Source organism: Perognathus longimembris, chromosome 17 (assembly GCF_023159225.1).
Source record: "Perognathus longimembris pacificus isolate PPM17 chromosome 17, ASM2315922v1, whole genome shotgun sequence".
NCBI lineage: Eukaryota > Metazoa > Chordata > Mammalia > Rodentia > Heteromyidae > Perognathus > Perognathus longimembris.
This window is the reverse complement of record NC_063177.1, coordinates 38,185,755-38,203,153: the sequence shown is the minus strand read 5'-3', so window position 1 is coordinate 38,203,153 and position 17,399 is coordinate 38,185,755. Positions and strand designations below refer to the sequence as shown.

The window sequence follows — 17,399 nt, the reverse complement described above, 5'->3', positions numbered from 1 at the left end:
GCTTAAAAATGAGCATGTGTGTGTCTGTCTGTGTGTCGATGTGTGTCTGTGTCTGTGTGTGCTTAATGCCTGCTTTTAAAAAAGAAAACTCTGTGCTGTATGAAATAACTTTAGTGCAGACTCTAATCTGACCCTTCTCAAAAACTAAATAGAGAATGGAAAAATTCCACAGGGAGATTAGAAAGACACCTGAGACTCCTACTGGCCCCATGTCGTGGGCCACGCCTCCAGCTGGCAACTGGAAGGGAGGAAGCAAAGTGGCATATTGATGTGGTTCTAAACAACAACAGTGCATCTTGGCCCAGGGGCACTTCAGGATTGACCAAGAGGAAACACACATTGCACAATGATAGGATCTTGTTGGTACAGTTGTCAGAGAAGGAAACTCCCACAACAAAGGGCATAAAAACCATTCAGGGCAGTCCAGGGAGGCTCAGTGTTGTAGTGCACGGGGGAACAGCACTGAGCCCAGCCCTGTTCTGAACACAGATGGGACCATGAGCTCCAGCCGTAGCTTTAGCCAGAACCATTTAGCCTCCCTCCATGGGATTCAAAGCAACTGGGGTCAGCCAGGGAGCTTCCCCCGGGCCCCCAGTGTCCATGGAGGTGCTGGAGGGGTCCGCATCTCCCTTTCCTTCACCAGACCGAGCTGCCCACCCCCTGGAGGGTCTTGGTGGTCCGGAAGAGGTGGTTCCCTCCTAAGTGGGAATGGGAAAGCCACTATGCAGAACCTCAATGACCGTCTGGCAACCTACCTGGACAAGGTGCGTGCCCTGGAGGAGGCCAACTTGAAGCTGGAAAGCCGCATCCTGCAGTGGCACCAGCAGAGAGATACCGGCAGCAGGAAAGATTATTCTCAATACGAGGAAAACATCAGCCACCTGCAGGAGCAGGTAAGATGCCAGTGGCCTTGAAGTAGACATGGGGGTGTCACATTGCCAGGGACCCCTGGGGGAGGAAAAGCAGCACAAACCCTCAGTCCTGAGAAAAGAGACCAAGAGCTCCAAGTAAATGCTCACAGAGATAATTTGAGGATACCTTCTCATTATTGCTTAAATATGTGCTCTGTATAATTAACAGAGCACAGGAAGGCAACAAAAATGGTAAGTATAGTAAGTAGAAGAGGCATTTCTTTTTAAAGAGTGAAACTATCTGATTCACATTTTTCCCCAACTAAGAAATAAAAACTTTAGAAAGGATGAGGTAGCCCGGGAGTGTGTAGTATCACTGCCTGATTCAACCATGTCACAGCCGTGGTAGCAGCTGTAGGCATGTTGCACACTGGGCACACTAGTCGCAAGAGAGTATTTACTTTCTCATTACATCAGTTCTGTTCCACCTCACGGTCCTGGCAGCAGGAAGGCTATCCATCAACAAAAGGCTCCGTTGTACTGCTGTGGCCCTTTCACCTAAAGTCGGTCATTCTACTAGAACATCTCCATCAGGGTGACATCGCTGGATACTCCTTAAGGGCTGCTATAAGAAAAAGTGGCTCACTTCTGAGAAATGGCACACTACTAGGAAAAATAATAGGAGGGACCTAAATTTTAAAATGTGAGAGTTAGGATGGGTTCTGGAGACGTGTTTTGGAAAATGAAGAATTTAGCAGTCCAACATCTAAAATGTCAAGTGGGACATTCAACTGTAAGTGGAGGGACCTCGGTTATCTTGTTGTCTTAAAAAAAAAAAAAAAAAAAACAACTATATCCTTTCCCTCATGTTAAGCAGTCCCAGAAAATCCCGGTAAGATCGTGAGTTAACCTACCCTCAAAAAGGGCATCCTAGGCTTTCAATATTTATGCCATATTATTTCACAATACTCAAGTCATCCTTGGTGGAAGGTAGAAAGGACCAATCAAGATAGTATAAATCTGTCCTTGTAATGAACCCTAATTATTGAATAATCGGCCTAATCACTGAGTGTGTAATTACCTTAACTACATAGTGCATGGTTGTCTTTATGAAAAAAAACAAGGTGACTCAACATCCTCACCATGTTTTTTCATTTAATAAAGTTGCTTTGGTTTTAGAAATGGAGGGAAATGTAGATGTTTGCAAATGACTCCCAAAAGAAATAGGAGGTTATACCTGATCAAATAATGTATTCATTAGTAGAAGAGGAAAGGAAGGAAAGGAGGGAAAGAGGACAGAAGGGAAGGGAAAGAGGAGGGAAGAAAAGGGAAGGAAGAGGAGGGAAGAAGAAGGAGAGGGAAGGGGAAGCACAACTGCTCACTCTCTAGGGCGCCAGAACTCTGAATTCTGAGACATACTAGGGAATTCCTTCAGCTTCAGCATCCACTCTGTTCTGGACTTTGACTCCAGTTGTTTTCTATCTCTGGCTTTACAGAAAGTACCTTTTAGTGCTGAGGTTGTCCATCTTTCCTGACCTCTACCATTTGCAGATGAGGGGCCGAGGTCCTACAGTTACTTGGGGCTGGCCATTTCCTGGACCCTGCTGAAACATCCTGAGTAGATACAGCATCCCGCTTGTCCTTTAGAAAGTCTATTGACTTCAAAGAAATTGACTTCAAAATTCAACCCTTCGGGGACTGGGAATATAGCTTAGTGGTAGAGTGCTTGGCTAGGAGAGAGACCAGGAGTAATGACTCAGTCTGGGCTCCCTGGGTACAACTTTGTCTTTGAATCTTTACAGCAGTTAGTAGGTATCTGGCAGCAGAGAAGATTGGCAGCTTATTCTCTGACACTATCTTCTCTATAGGAGCATCCCAGATGTAGTGGAGGACAATCTAATCCCCTAGGTGTTTAGGGGGTGGGGAGGATATGGTATGAACAGTTTGCCATTATCCTGTAGACATAATGTAAACCAGCCTCAAGAGATGTCTAGGGGACTGGGAATGTGGCTTAGAGGTAGAGTGCTTGCCTAGCATGCATGAAGCCCTGAGTTCGATTCCTCAACGCCATATAAACAGAAAAAGCCGGAAGTGGTTCTGTGGTTCTGTGGCCTTGAGCAAAAAGAAGCCAGAGACAGTGCTCAGGTCCTGAGTCCAAGCCCCAGGACTGGTTTAAAAAAAAACAAAAAAACCCTTTAGAAACACAAAATTTGACATACTCAGTTGGGAGTATGGCTTAGTGGTGGAGTGTTTGCCTAGCATGCATGAGGCCCTGGGTTCAATTCCTCTGTACCATATAACTAAAAATAATATATATTATTTTATTTTATTTATTTATTTTTGCCAGTCATGGGCCTTGAACTCAGAGCCTGAGCACCGTCCCTGGCTTCTTTTTGCTCATGGCTAGCACTCTGCCACTTGAGCCACAGCGCCACTTCAGGCCGTTTTCTATACACATATATAGATTCTACATACATAGTGCTGGGGAATCGAACCCAGGGCTTCATGTATACGAGGCAAGCTCTCTTGACACTAGGCCATATTCCCAGCCAACTAAAATAATTTTTTAAAAGAACTGAGCATACTCATAGGAATATCATGAATATCCTAAATAATTCTTAAGAGTACTATATGTAGCAATTGGGTTTATGGTCAGAAAGTCTCTTTTTCTCTCCCAGATAAGAGATCACACACCCTGCAAGACTAACAAGGTTTTAAAAGAATGAACTTAGGGCCTTGGAGAGAATCCAAGTGGCGATTACAACACGCAGTGTAATACCTCAGCCTCACACGGTATTTCTCAACCCATCCTCATCCATTTATGACCATAAAGAAGGTCTATAAATAATGGCTGCATCTTAGTATCATATCAAGAAAGCCTGAGCGGTGGGAAATCGTTTCAAAGGCTTTATCTCAAAATGCTTTCTATCAAGTACATTTCAGAACTCACACTCACGATCTAGGCCAGTGCCAGCTGGGGAAATGAGACACTTGATGTGAGATTTACAATGGAAAAGGCATCTATTTCATTGAAAGACAAACGAATTTGTCTTTGCTTTGCTGACTCTGTGGTATATATAGTGCAAGATTTCCTGGATGTCAATCAAACTTCCATCATGTGTCAAATTGAATAGCTGGCTACGCAAGGAAGTAAGGCTTCCTTTACCCCATATCCCCACACCCCAGAGTCCTATGAGTTGGGAGACATGGAACTACTTTTCATCTTGCATAAGAGTAAATAATAAGGGATTGGGAGGAAAAGCGTTGGTAAGAATTCCTCCAAAGCAGCACTGCAGATGGAAGATGAAAAAATGCCAGCACTCCCCACTACTAGGGCAAAGAAAGATATCATAGGACCTTTGGAATCCCACAAAAGGAAGAAGGAAGTTGGGAGGGGCAGTCAGCTGGTTATCCCCCACTATGTGGAGCAAAAGGTAAAGGTGTAAAACCCAGGGCTTTGCCTGATGCAGATAAGAGACTCTAATTATAAAAGTGCTGATTTTAAAAAGAAGAAGAAGAAAAGAGACAAAGGAAGAAAATTGCGTAATTTTCATTTACCTGAACTAATTCCATTCCAGCTAGGTTTTCAGAGTGTCTATAGTTATGCCAAGAATGGGCTTTTTATAGCAATATTTTGTTTAATATCCTTTGATTCTCACAACTGTTGATGGGGTAGCTATTGTTGTTACCATTTTACAGTTAAGGAAACTGAGACCCAGCTAAAGTCACTCAACTAGTGAGTGCCCAGCCTTGCTCTTTGAGTTCCAGGCCTAGCATTTTTAGCAATTCTGGAAGCTTCAATTGTACATTCTGGAGACCAAATTCCAAAGAATCAGTGGAGCTTAAAATAGGGCCAGATTTTTTTTCTAAGTGCCTTGGTATTAAGAAGTAGCTTTGTTCTAAGAAAATCCTCTCTACATAAAGGAATTCACTGTCTGAATAAAGTAGGAATCTCCAAGGATTCTCTGGAGCTAGCTAAAATGCCCAAGTTTAGAACAAGGACATCCAAGGTCGCCATGTGTTTCTACTTTACAGAGAATAAAGGCCAAAGATCTTGTGGATGGTCAGGAAGAGAGCCAGAACAAAGAAAGGCTTCAGGTTCTAAGTTGGCACGATTACTTGGTACAAAAGTATTATGATATCTTTAGACAGTGAGATATTTTCCACCCACTTTCCCTAAAGACAATGACAACCATCACATGTGCCCTGTGTCTCTGATCATAGCATCCTACATACACTGTCACTTGGGTAAATGTTTTAACAATACTCATCTTTTTAAAGTATACAAAAAATAATATTAACAATCTAGTAAAAATGATTAACTGGAGGCTGGAATACTGTCCCTGCTTATTAAGAAGCCTCATTAGATGGTAAAGAATTAGCTCAATTAATGTTTTAATAAACCACATTTGGGGTGTTCTCATCACGGAATGCATTACAAACACAAACACATACCAGCTACAAATTGTAGTGTATGTCTCTGGTCACTTGTGCTATGGGATGACTATTAGGATTTTTGTTTATGTTTTCAGTACCCTCCTGGCCTTTGAACTCAGGGCATTGCATTTTGCTAAGCAGCCATTCTACTGCTGAGCCATGCCTCCAGAAATTGTTGGAACTGATTATTTTTTAAATAGGGTCTCACTTCCTGCCCAGGTACATGCCTGGGCAGTGACCCTCCTGTTTTTGTTTCCCACTGTAACTGCAATAACAAACATGTGCCACTATGCCCAGCTTATTTTTCATTGAGTTGGAGCCTCTTTTCTGCCCAGGCTGGACTATCTAGCACCATAATCCTCCTGATCTCAGCCTCTCAAGTAGCTAGGATGACAACCAGCATGAAGCACCAGCCTCTGGCAAGTTGTCAGTTTTGTCCATTCACATTGGAAACATCACACAAGTAAAGATTAGACACCTCTAAAACAGCTGTTATTGTACTTTAGGAACTGAATTAATATTCACAATAAGAAAAGGCTCAGAAGCAAAGCTCCTTTTAACAGTCTCAGATGCAAAGAGCAGAAGCAAACATATTTACCACAGTTAGAGAGTTAGAAGGCAATTTGAGTAATCACTTTCCCTCTTGCCCCTGTAGCTTTCTTTCCAATCATTACCTCAATCCCCAACCACTAAAGTCAACATTCAAACAAAAGACAGCAAAAACTGACTACACATCACATCTTTACTATAAAGTCACCCCATACCTGGTTCCTCATTATGCGCTCAGAAAATTGGTTCTCTCTGTTGCACCAGAGAAAAAGCAGTCTGTGCTAAAAAGCCAACAAACCCAGTAGATCTGAGGAGGAAACAGCTGTGACGTCCAGCTGATACCATGCTTGGTGCCTTTTTTACAGATCGTGGATGGTAAGATGGCCAATGCTCAGATCCTTGTTCTCATTGACAATGCCAGGATGGCCGTGGATGACTTCAACCTCAAGTAAGTTCCCTCCTTGCCGTGCTGTGTGGATTGTGTGTTTGCTTTGCCAAAGGAAACCTCACTTGGTCATGGCTTGTGTCCCAGAATCTTACTGAATAATACCAAAGACAAATACAATGTGCTGTATTTGAGTTGACCCGATTTAAACCATATATAAGATGCATGCTATAATATGGGGGGAAATGAATAGTAATCCAAGAATTAGATGACATTAAGTAATTCCTAATTTCAGATATGACCACTTAATTATGCTTCTTTAGGAGAGAATTTTTATTCTCTTAAAAGATGCATTTTGAAGTATTTTGCATTAACATGTTATAATATCTATAATTTACTTTGGAAAAGCTCAACAAGGAATATAAATAAAGCAAATGCAGCAATACAGTAATGGTTTCTAAAGATAGGTTATAGACCTGTGAATGTTTATTGTTCTATTCTCTCTGTGAAATTAAAAAAAAATAAGATTTGAGCTCCGTGCCAGTGGCTCACATCTGTAATCCTAGCTACTTAGAAGGCTAAACCCTGAGGACCATGGTTCAAAGTCAGCTGGGGCAGGAAAATCTGTGAGACTCTTATCTCTAATTAACCACCAAAAAGCTGGAAGTAGAGCTGTGACTCAAAGTTATAGAGCACTAGCCTTGAGTAAAAGAGATTAGGGACAGAGCCCAGGCCCTGAGTTCAAGCCCCAAGACCAGAAAAAAGAGAGAGACTCTTGTCTCTTATTAAAGTACCAGAAATCTAGAAGTGGGGTTGTGACTCAATTGGAGAGGGCTAGCTTTGAGTGGGGGGAAGGGGGGAAACATCCAGGCTCTGAGTTTGAGCCCCAGGACCAAAATAGAAGAAGAAAAAAAAATGTTTGATTGAGCTGGCTACCAGTGGCTCCTGCCTGTAATCCTACTAGCTCAGGAGGCTGAGATCTAAGGATCACAGTTAAAATCCAGCCAAAGCAGAAAAGTCTGTGGGAGTCTTATTTTCAATTAACTAATAAAAGGGGGGGTAAGAATAGATGCATGGTGCTAAAGTGGTAGAGTGCCATCCCAGTGAGAGCCTAACATTTGTAAATGTGAATATGTAAATGGCAGCCTTCACCCATTCATTTTCCCAGGTCAAACCTTTAAAGTAAGATTCACTTCTAAAGTAAAGTGAGTCCTTATAAAGCCCTTGGCCTTCCAACAACAGGTATACTCTTCCCTTCCTTCCAACCAAAGGTATGAAAATGAACACTTCTTTAAGAAAGACTTGGAAATGGAAGTAGAGGGCCTCCGGAAGACCTTGGATGATCTGACCATTGTCACGACAGACCTGGAACAGGAAGTGGAGGGAATGAGGAAAGAGCTCATCCTCATGAAGAAGCGCCATGAGCAGGTAGGGCTGTCCCCGGAACTCCAGGCAATGAGTTCAGCTCTCAGTCAGGCATATTCCAGGGCAACTCAGTAGAAGCCATCACCTGAATGCCAGTCCTATTGTCCTTCATAAAGAATCATATGAAACCCTGGCATCAATGGCTCAGGCCTATAATCCCAGCTACTCAGGAGAGCTGATATCAGAGGACCATGGTTCAAAGCTAGCCAGGAGAGAAAAATGCACAACTAGAAAGGCATGGCTCAAGTGGTAAAGCACCAGCCATGAGTAATCAAGCCAAGAAAAAAAAATGTGAAGTGCTACTTTCAAGCTCTGGTACTCACATGTACGTAAAACAAGAATCATAAATATCTAATTCCTCTAATTACAAGGTCATCTACTCAGATATCAAACTCAGCTACTGAAATGCAATCAGAATTAATGATGAATCAGCAAACAGTAAATCACTGTTTACTTAGACTTGTTTGTTAACACACTAGAAAAATAAATGTGTGAGAGTAGACTTCTTTTATTGGCCTAATGAGCAGCAAACTCGGGATGACAGAATAAAAGAAGTCTGTCACATACTAAGATAAATACGGCTAGTGAAGAAAATTAGGAATCATAATCCAGAAGCATTGGACTGACTTGTAAAGAGTTTCCATTCGTTTCAAGTCCCTGAGACTGATACAATGATAGAAAGACAATTTCCATTTTAGGGAAACAAAAAAAAAGTTGCACCTGAACATCAAAGGGCCCAGTTTCTGAATAGCTGGTTAGACAGTGGCTCTTAATTAAGCCTTTCCTGTGGCTGCTTCATATTCATGAAGTCCTAAGGCATCAGCCCTACAAATGCACAAGGCACAGAGTTGCAAAAGCCTCTGCACCTTTTGCCTTTTGTTTACTGAGCTGCTTCTCCAAAGCCTGGACAAAATACCAGAAATGTTACGTTGGAGGTGTGGCTGGAGTGGTAGAAGGACTGCTGAGTTCAAACCCCAGCACTGCCAAAATTAAAAATTAAAAAGACAAGGAAAATATTCAACGACTTCATTGTATAGTCAGATGGTGCCCATGGCTATTTGCTGGTCAGGACTTCAAACATTCTTGAAGCATAATTGTCTCTGAAATATTTGCACAGGGGCGGAGCCAGTAATCACAGAGGCATTTGATTCTTGTGCTTCTCTTTTAAAAAAAAATTAGAGGAAAACATGTTTTTGCTTGTTTGCTTTTCGACAGTCCTGGGGCTTGAACTCAGGGCCTGGGCTTTGTCCCGCGAGCCTCTTTTTGCTCAAGGCTAGTGCTCTACCACTTGAGCCACAGTGCCACGTCCAGCTTTTTCTGAGTAGTTTAATGGAGATAAGAGTATCATAAACTTTCCTGCCCTGGATGGCTTTCTAACCCCAATCCTTAGATCTCAGCCTCCTGAGTAGCTAGGATTATAGGCGTGCACCACCAAGGTCCAGCTTATCTCCAATGTTGTGTCATAAATAAGTTAAAAAAAATCACTCCAGGGAAAGTGAAACAATCACACAAGCTGAATAAAGGGGATTAAGATCTAGCCACCTCTGCCAATCAAATCGGGAATCCAGCCCTGTGTTTATCACAACCAACTCATTTTCTTCCTCTGTTCTTAAACAGGAATTGGGGGAGAACCCAGTGCCAAGCGACTTCAAGGTCAATGTGAAGGTGGACAGCACTCCAGGAGAAGATCTAATTAAGGTTCTGGAGGATATGAGGCAGGAATATGAGCTCATAATAAAGAAGAAGCATCAGGACATTGACACTTGGTTTAAAGAGCAGGTACGAGAAAGGTGGCCAGCAGATGTCCCTGACTTAGACCTGTTATCCTAGCTGGACAGGAAATCTGTAGAGCATGGCAGACGAATCTCAGAGACTCTTATGTTCAAAATATATAAGTGGGGCTGTGGCTCAAGTGGTAAAGCACCAGTTTGAGTGAAAGAAAAAAAAAAAACTAAGGGACAATGCCCTGGATCTGAATTCAAGCAGCCGGGCGCGGGGGGGGGGGGGGGGGGGGGGGGGAGGTCGGACAGAGACAGAACTAAATCTAAAAGTTTTCCCTGCCATAGAATCCCAATGCTGATGATTCTGCCTGTGTTTTCTTCACAGTCTGCAGCTGTGTCCCAGGAGGTGGCTGGTCCCAGTCCAGCAGCTGTGCAGGGCAACCAAAATGACATCCACGAGCTGAAACGAACTTTCCAAGCCCTAGAGATTGACCTACAGACACAGCACAACAAGGTGACTTGAAGCTAAAAATCCTGAGTCCAGTACCACCTCCTCCACAAAGCCCAAAATGCCAGAACTAGAAGGGTGGTCCAAGTGATAGAGCACCAGATTTGAGTAAAGGGGAGAGTATAAGATCCTGAGTTCAATCTCCAGTACCAGCACAAATACACACAAACACACACACACACACACACACACACACACACACACACACACAGATACACACAGAGATGTTCAGTTGAGTTTAAGTTCTAGAGAAACATCTACATTTTTCTTTCTAAGTGTGAGCATGCCCCTGTCTAATCTGGTATGATGTTTGGGACCTATTTGTCCTAAAAAGTTATTTGCTGCTCAGCTGAAATTTGAATTCAACTGTGCATCCTCTATTGTACATGTCATCCCTCCTCTGAGGATATGAAGAGACCGCATCCCCAGTTGCTATCCAGACCGAATGGAAGAAGGCCATAAAGAACAGTATGGAAGAAGGGGTGTGTCCAATCCCCCATACATAGCATAGATCATCAACACTTCAGGAGGGTGCTAACATTGCCAAGAATTCCCTGATGCAGTAATTGGTTTTGGGGGGGGGGGGGGGTGTTTGTGTATGTGTGTGAGTGTGTGAGTGTGTGTTTTATGGCCCAAAAAACGGCCTCAGAAGTCTAACACAGCAACCCAAGCTCCAAATGTATCATTCAACCTGATTCTCATCTTTGTCTCCTCAGAGTTTACCAAGAAACTGGGCAGAGTGGTCAACACAAGCTAAATGCTACACACACTCATGCACACACACACACACACACACACACACACATTGTCAAAGCAAGGAAGGATCCATCAGTCAGTGAAAGATCTCTCACATGTTCTTTCAGAAATCTGCTTTAGAGTACATGTTGTCAGAGACCCAGTCCCGGTACTCCTGCCAGCTCCAGGGCATCCAGCAGATCATCGCCCGCTATGAGGAAGAACTAAGGCAGCTCCGCCGTGACCTCGAGCGTCAGAACACTGAACACAAGCTGCTCCTGGGCATCAAAACCCATCTGGAGAAAGAAATCGCCACCTACCGCCAGCTCCTGGAGGGAGACACTGAGGGGTGAGGCTGAGATGATGGGAAGGGAAGCTTCAGGGTACCTGGCCCTTGTGGGTTTGAAAGAGGAAGAAAGGTTAATGTTGACTTTCTCTGAAATATCTATGTAAGGTCTGCTTCACTCAACAACCAAAGGTGAAACAATCAACTAGAACCCCCCAGGGTGAGAAGATTTGCATGCTGAATGCTTACAGCCAATCTAGTAAGGGCTCGAAGGAAAAAGTAACTAAGAACGCACACATCTTTCCATCCCCAGAGTTTAACCAGAGGAAATGTGCTTTCGCCAAAGAGCAGCACAGGATGCATGAGAAAGAGAAAGAAACATCTAGATTTTTCAGTCTAGTACTTCTGACCATCCCAGGAAATAATAGCTGACTATTAAACATCCCAGGAAATAATAGCTGATCATAAAAAGAGTTCGTACATTCTATGACCCCAAGAGAAAGGGTTACAAGTTGGGTTTTTGTTATTGTTGATGTTTAAGTTTCTTGTTTTGTGCTTTTTTGCTTTTTGGTTCTAGTACTGGGCACTCAAGACTTCTTGGTTTTTCATTTAGCCTTTTTCACTCAAGGCTGGTGCTCTACCACTCGAACCACATCTCCACTTCTAGGTTTTTGCTGGTTAACTGGAAATAAGAGTCTCTTGGATTTGTCTGTTCCGGCTGGCTCCTAACTATGATCTTCAGATCTCAGCCTCCTGAGTAGCTAGGGTCACAGGCATGAGCTCCTAATGCCCAACTAGAAGTTTTATTTCTGTATTTTAAGAAAAGGTATAAATAAGACATCATTGGGCCAAACTTTGGCCGATCTAAGAAGCTGGGGGGGTTCAGGCTTGAGACCCTTACCCCGGAAGGGATCCTGGCAAAGTCTTCGGTGGGATGAAAGGGAAAGGGAAGGGGTTAGAGGACTCCATACCCCAGAGATCACAGTCTTCTGCATCCAGAAAATTCTCCAGTGACTCAGACAAGCAATGAGGAACCAAGGAACTAAGAATTCCTCCTTAAGGAGCTAAGAGTTCATAAGCAGGCAAAGGATGTTCATTCATGCTGAAATTTTATGATTATTGTTTAAGACAAGTAAACGTTCACCTTTCTCTGCTTACAGGACAATGGAAGAATCCGAGTGGACCAGAAAAGGTAAGAAAAATCATCCATCATTTTGATCTGCATTTTAAAAATGAAATCAGTGTTTTCACCCACCTTGTAGTTAGTCCTAACATTTTCTGTGGTCCAAATAATCTGGTGCTTACTCTTTTACTTTGTTCCTAAATAGCCAGAAAACAAAGTGAGTTCTCATTATTGTCCTCAACAGAACATGGTTTGAAAATCTCTTATTCAAAATGCTTGGGATGGGCTGGGAATATGGCCTAGAGGCAAGAGTGCTTGCCTCGCATACATAATGTTTGGGATAGTTTAGAATTATTTTTTTTAAACTTTTGAAACATTTGCATATCATAATGAGACCTCTTGAAAATGGGACCCGAGACTAAACACAAAACCCCATTATGTCTTATATGCATTATATTTTATAAGGTGCATACTTTACGTATATGGCTGGTGGGCGGGCCAATTCATGCAATATTTTAATCAATATTTTTCATGAAACAAAGTTTTTATATTCCTAGAGATTTTTTGGCAGCAATTCGGGGGGGGAGGGTTGTTTTTAATTGAACTCAGAACTTTTGCTTGTAAGGCAAGCACTCTACCACTGAAGCCATGCCCCCAGCCTCTTTTTGCATTGGGTATTTTTAAAGCAGAGTCTCACTTTATGCCTCAGCCATCCTGAATTATGCTTTCTGGGAATGAGAGGTGTGTGGCACTGCACACAAGCCATTGGCTGAAATGAGAATCTCTCAAACTTTTATGCCTGGCTGGCCTCTAACTTCAATGTCCTGTTCTATACCTTCCCAATCACTAGGATTACAGGCTGGAGCCACCGCACCTGGCTATGAAACAAAGTTTTACAGTGTGGAGATTTCCACTTGTAGCATCCTGTCACTGCTCAAAAAGTTTTGGATTTTAGAGCGTTTTTGGATTTGGGAGGTTGGGATAAAGGAAGCTCAATCTATATTTGAAGGCTCTTTGCACACAGAAAATATGTTTAAAAGGCAGTTAATGGTATTCTGTCTATTAAGGAAATCAGTTTCCTAAACTCTTAGAAAATTAACAGATTACTTTCCAAACTCGGTTCTGTTGAACAGTTTAATGAGATTTGACTGGGATATTTTTTAAAAATGTGTTATGTGGTTACATCAGGATGAGAACACTATGCCATTAGCCTCTTCTTGAACATGTTGCATTATAGTAAATTAGAGATGGAACAGTTGCTACTGGGATGCTGAAAGGGGTAAAAAAGAAAAAGAAACAGTAGTAACAAAAATTTTACTTTGTTTTATCTATAATTTGAGTGTCTTATTGTCTCTGATGATCATTAGCACACCATAGAAAACTTCTAGGACTTGACTGTAGTTTTCTAGATTGGGGGTGGTTCATTGGAGATAAGAGTCTCATGGACTTTCCAACCCACTATGCCCTTCAGATCTCAGCCTCTTGGGTAGCTAGGATCACAGCTGTGAGTCACCCACATCCGACTAACACTAGTTTATGATCAAACAACTCTCAGTCATAGATATTCAGAAAACCAGAGTTGGTCTCATTACCATATAGCTACCTACTGCAGATTTCAACCTATGGCCCCTCAGGCTCTCCTTAACCATATGCAGGTATGAGGAGCCTTCTTTTAATGGGTTAATCCAGTCCACTTGCAAGAGATTTGATATTATCTACGTTTTCCTTGAATCACCAGTTAATGGTTTTGATTTTCCCTGTGGTCTCCAGTCAGTAGATTGAGTGCATGAACAAGGCACTTATTCAGATAAAGCATCTCTTTGAAAACAATTGCCATGAAGAACATCTCTGATTTCACACCCATCCATCACATGCCATGTTTTCTAGTTAATGAGAGGAGCTGTTCCAAATGGCATTTAATGATCTGCAGGATCAGAGAATTTGTGATTCAAGAGTCACAGAGCTGGGCTGGGAATATGGTCTCATGGTGGAGTGCTTGCCTCATATACATGAAGCCCTGGGTTTGATTAGCACTACATATATAGAAAAGGCCAGAAGTGGCTCAAGTGGTAGAGTGTTAGCCTTGAGCAAAAAGATGCCAGGGACAGTGCTCAGACCCTGAGTCCAAGCCCCAGGACTGGCAAAAACAAAAGAGTCACAGAGCCCACATGAGCAGAAAATAGTCTTCAGGTGCTGGAAGTCAGAAAACAGCTGCTATTGCAGGTACACCCAGGATGAAGGTCTTGGTCTCCATAGACCAAGAGAGAGAGAGAGAGAGAGAGCCCTTCATTTCTTAAAGGGTGGGTGGAAAAGGTCTTCATGGGGACATCAGAGTCTAACATGTGCCCTAGTGAGTGTTCTGGAAGGCACAGAGAGGCTGCAGGGCTGAGCGCAGGGGATGGAAGTGAGTTAGGTTCTGATGACCAGGGCAACCTGGCACTGAACTCTTGGGTGCTTCTTCCCTCAGCATCTGCAGCTCCAGTGCTCAAGGCCATCACCCAGGAGACAGTCAATGGAAGAATCGTTGTTTCTCAAGTGAATGAGATCCAAAAGCAAGTGTGAGGCCAATTTGGTTTTAATTCTGCTTGTTGTAAAAACTATTGTTCCCTCAATGGAAAGCACTTATCTCCACGATGATGGGTGAGTCCTTAAAGGTATCCATGGAATAAGCAATTCAGAAACTTTTGTTTTCGATAGCAATCTTACTATGTTGTTCATATACTGCTGGACTTTTTTTAGTCAAGTTTCATGAAACTAAAGCCTTGCTTTCTTACCACAATCTTCAGATTCCTGTCAAGATGCATCTTGGTTTGGAATCAATAAAATGACCCATATTTTGCTTCATGTCTTTTTCCTTCTTTCACAAGGCCACGTAGGGCCTCTTTCTCATGGAAGGTTCTCAGAGCATTGTCCATGAAAGATTTCGAGGGCTCTTCAAGCTTTTGGTGTGTCCACAGCAGCCAAACACTGGACAGGGCTTCATGCATGCTAGGCAAGCACTGTACCACTAAGCCACAGTCTCAGCAAGAGAGTTATTTTTAAAGAAACAAAACTCAGAAAACGATCACTAACCTTTCCCTTCCAGTTATAGTTTGTGTATGACTGGGAAATAGCAAATTTAACATATGAATGATTTTTCTTCCTATGACCTGAAATATTTCCAAGGTCTTATTTTATATTCACTCTATCAAACAAGGTAACCAATTCATTCCAGTTTTCCTATCTAGGGAGATGTGCCTCTTTTTCACTGAGTAGAAACAAGTAGAGAGAAATATTTTCTCAGATAAAGAGAAAAATGACACAAGTTTGACTCTATGACACATAGAATAACCTTTCTCCCACAATAACCTTTCTCTATGACACAAAGAATAAACCTTCCTCCAAGTCCCATAGAATAACCTTTCTCCCAAAAGCCTTACAAAATACCCATCAAAAACAGATCAGAGGGCTGGGGATATGGCCTAGTGGCAAGAGTGCCTGCCTCATATACATGAGGCCCTGGGTTCGATTCCCCAGCACCACATATACAGAAAATGGCCAGAAGCGGCGCTGTGGCTCAAGTGGCAGAGTGCTAGCCTTGAGCGGGAAGAAGCCAGGGACAGTGCTCAGGCCCTGAGTCCAAGGCCCAGGACTGGCCAAAAAAAAAAAAAAACCAGATCAGATTAATGTTTTGTGTTTAGGTGACTCATTAATCACAGGAGTTTCTGTTTGTATTTAAGTTTGAAACCACACACACACACACACACACACACACACACACACACACACACCACATAACAAAGTAAATAATAAATACTATTATTTTCATTCCAGAAACATTTTGAATAATTAGCTATTAATATTCTATTATCCAAAAACAAACATAATTGGCTAATCTAGAAAAGTATGAAGTATCACTTTGAAGTTTAATATCTATGTCAACATACTTATATCTAAAGTATAATAAAATGGCTTAGTGCATATATCCATATGATATTGTTCAATCAAATGTATAGATTCATTTTTTCCACTATTATTTTTGCATACCTTCTCTGTCCATGATGTGTATTGGGAACTAAAATTCATAAAAGTTAAGCCAGGTATGCTGTCATGCACCTGTAATTCCATATAGGCTGACAAGAGGGTCATAAATTCTAAGTGAGATCCTATCTCAGAAAAAAAAAAGCAATGCCGTACAGAAACTTTTTAGTCTGATGTGATTCCATTTATCAGTTCCTTCTTTGACTCTCTGTGGTTCTGGATCTTTGCTCAGAAAATTTCTGCCTGTGCCAAGGAACCCTAATGTTTCCTCCTACTCCTGCCTGTATTCATTTCATGGTTTCAGGTCTTACACTGTTACATTGACATCTTTGATCCATTTTGAATTGACATTGATACAAGGTGATAGATAGGGATCCAGTTTTAGTTTTCTGCATGTGGATATACAGTTTCCTAGCACCATTTGTTCAAGAGACTTTCTTCCAGGCTGTGCTTTTAGCTTCTTCATCAAATATTAGATGGCTATAGGTCTGTGGGTGTGTTTCTGGGTCTTCTATTCTGTTCCATTGTTCCTCGAGCCTGCACCAAGCTATTTTCTTTACTATAGCTCTGTAGCATAGTTCAGTGTTTAGAAATTATTAAACCTTTAACAGTACTTGTTTCTGCCCAGGATTACTTTTGTGATTTGGAGCCTTTGGTGGTTCCATATGAATTTTTGGATCGTTTTCTCTTTATCATTAAAGAGATGTTGGGATTTTGATGGGAATTGCACTGAATTTGTAGATTGTTTTGGGAAATACTGCTTTCTTCACAATATTAATTCTGCCAATCCAGGAGCACAAAGGTCTTTCCACTTCTTATGTCTTCTTTGATTCCTTCTTCAAAATTGTATAGTTTTTAATGTAGCAGTCCTTCACATCCTTGGTTAAGTAAATTCCTACAGAATGGGAGAAGATCTTTGCCATCTATACATTGGACAAAAGCCTAATATCTAGAATACATACATTAAGAAACTAAACCCTTGAAGAATCAACAACTCAATTTATAAATTGGAAAACAAGATAAATAGAGCCTTCTCAGAAGAAGGAAAAATGACCATATGAAGAAATAATCAGCATGTCTAGCCATAAAGGGAATACAAGTCAAAACAACACTGAGATTCCATCTCTCCCCATTAGAATGGCCATCATCAAGAATACAAACAACAGATGCTGGCATGGATGGATGTGCAAAGTACACTGTTAGTACACTACTAGTACACTGTTGATGGGAATGTAAACACATGCAACTACTATGGGAAGCAGTATGAAGGTTCCTAAAAAAAAAATAGAACTACCCTATAATCCACAATTCTACTGTCAGCATTTATCAAAAAAAAAATTATGAACTAGGATACAGTAA

At 41.8% G+C, this 17,399-nt stretch overlaps 1 protein-coding gene across 1 annotated transcript; it reads left to right on the top strand.

The window, feature by feature from the left end:
* The first annotated feature begins 456 nt into the window (after positions 1 to 456).
* Positions 457 to 15,452, top strand: Krt23 (keratin 23). Its single transcript, XM_048365324.1, has 8 exons — positions 457 to 893; positions 6,203 to 6,285; positions 7,494 to 7,650; positions 9,265 to 9,426; positions 9,754 to 9,882; positions 10,740 to 10,960; positions 12,058 to 12,089; positions 14,488 to 15,452. The coding sequence occupies exons 1-8, from the start codon at positions 498 to 500 to the stop codon at positions 14,580 to 14,582; spliced, it is 1,275 nt and encodes a 424-aa protein (XP_048221281.1). The 5' UTR covers positions 457 to 497; the 3' UTR covers positions 14,583 to 15,452.
* Positions 15,453 to 17,399: the final 1,947 nt, after the last annotated feature.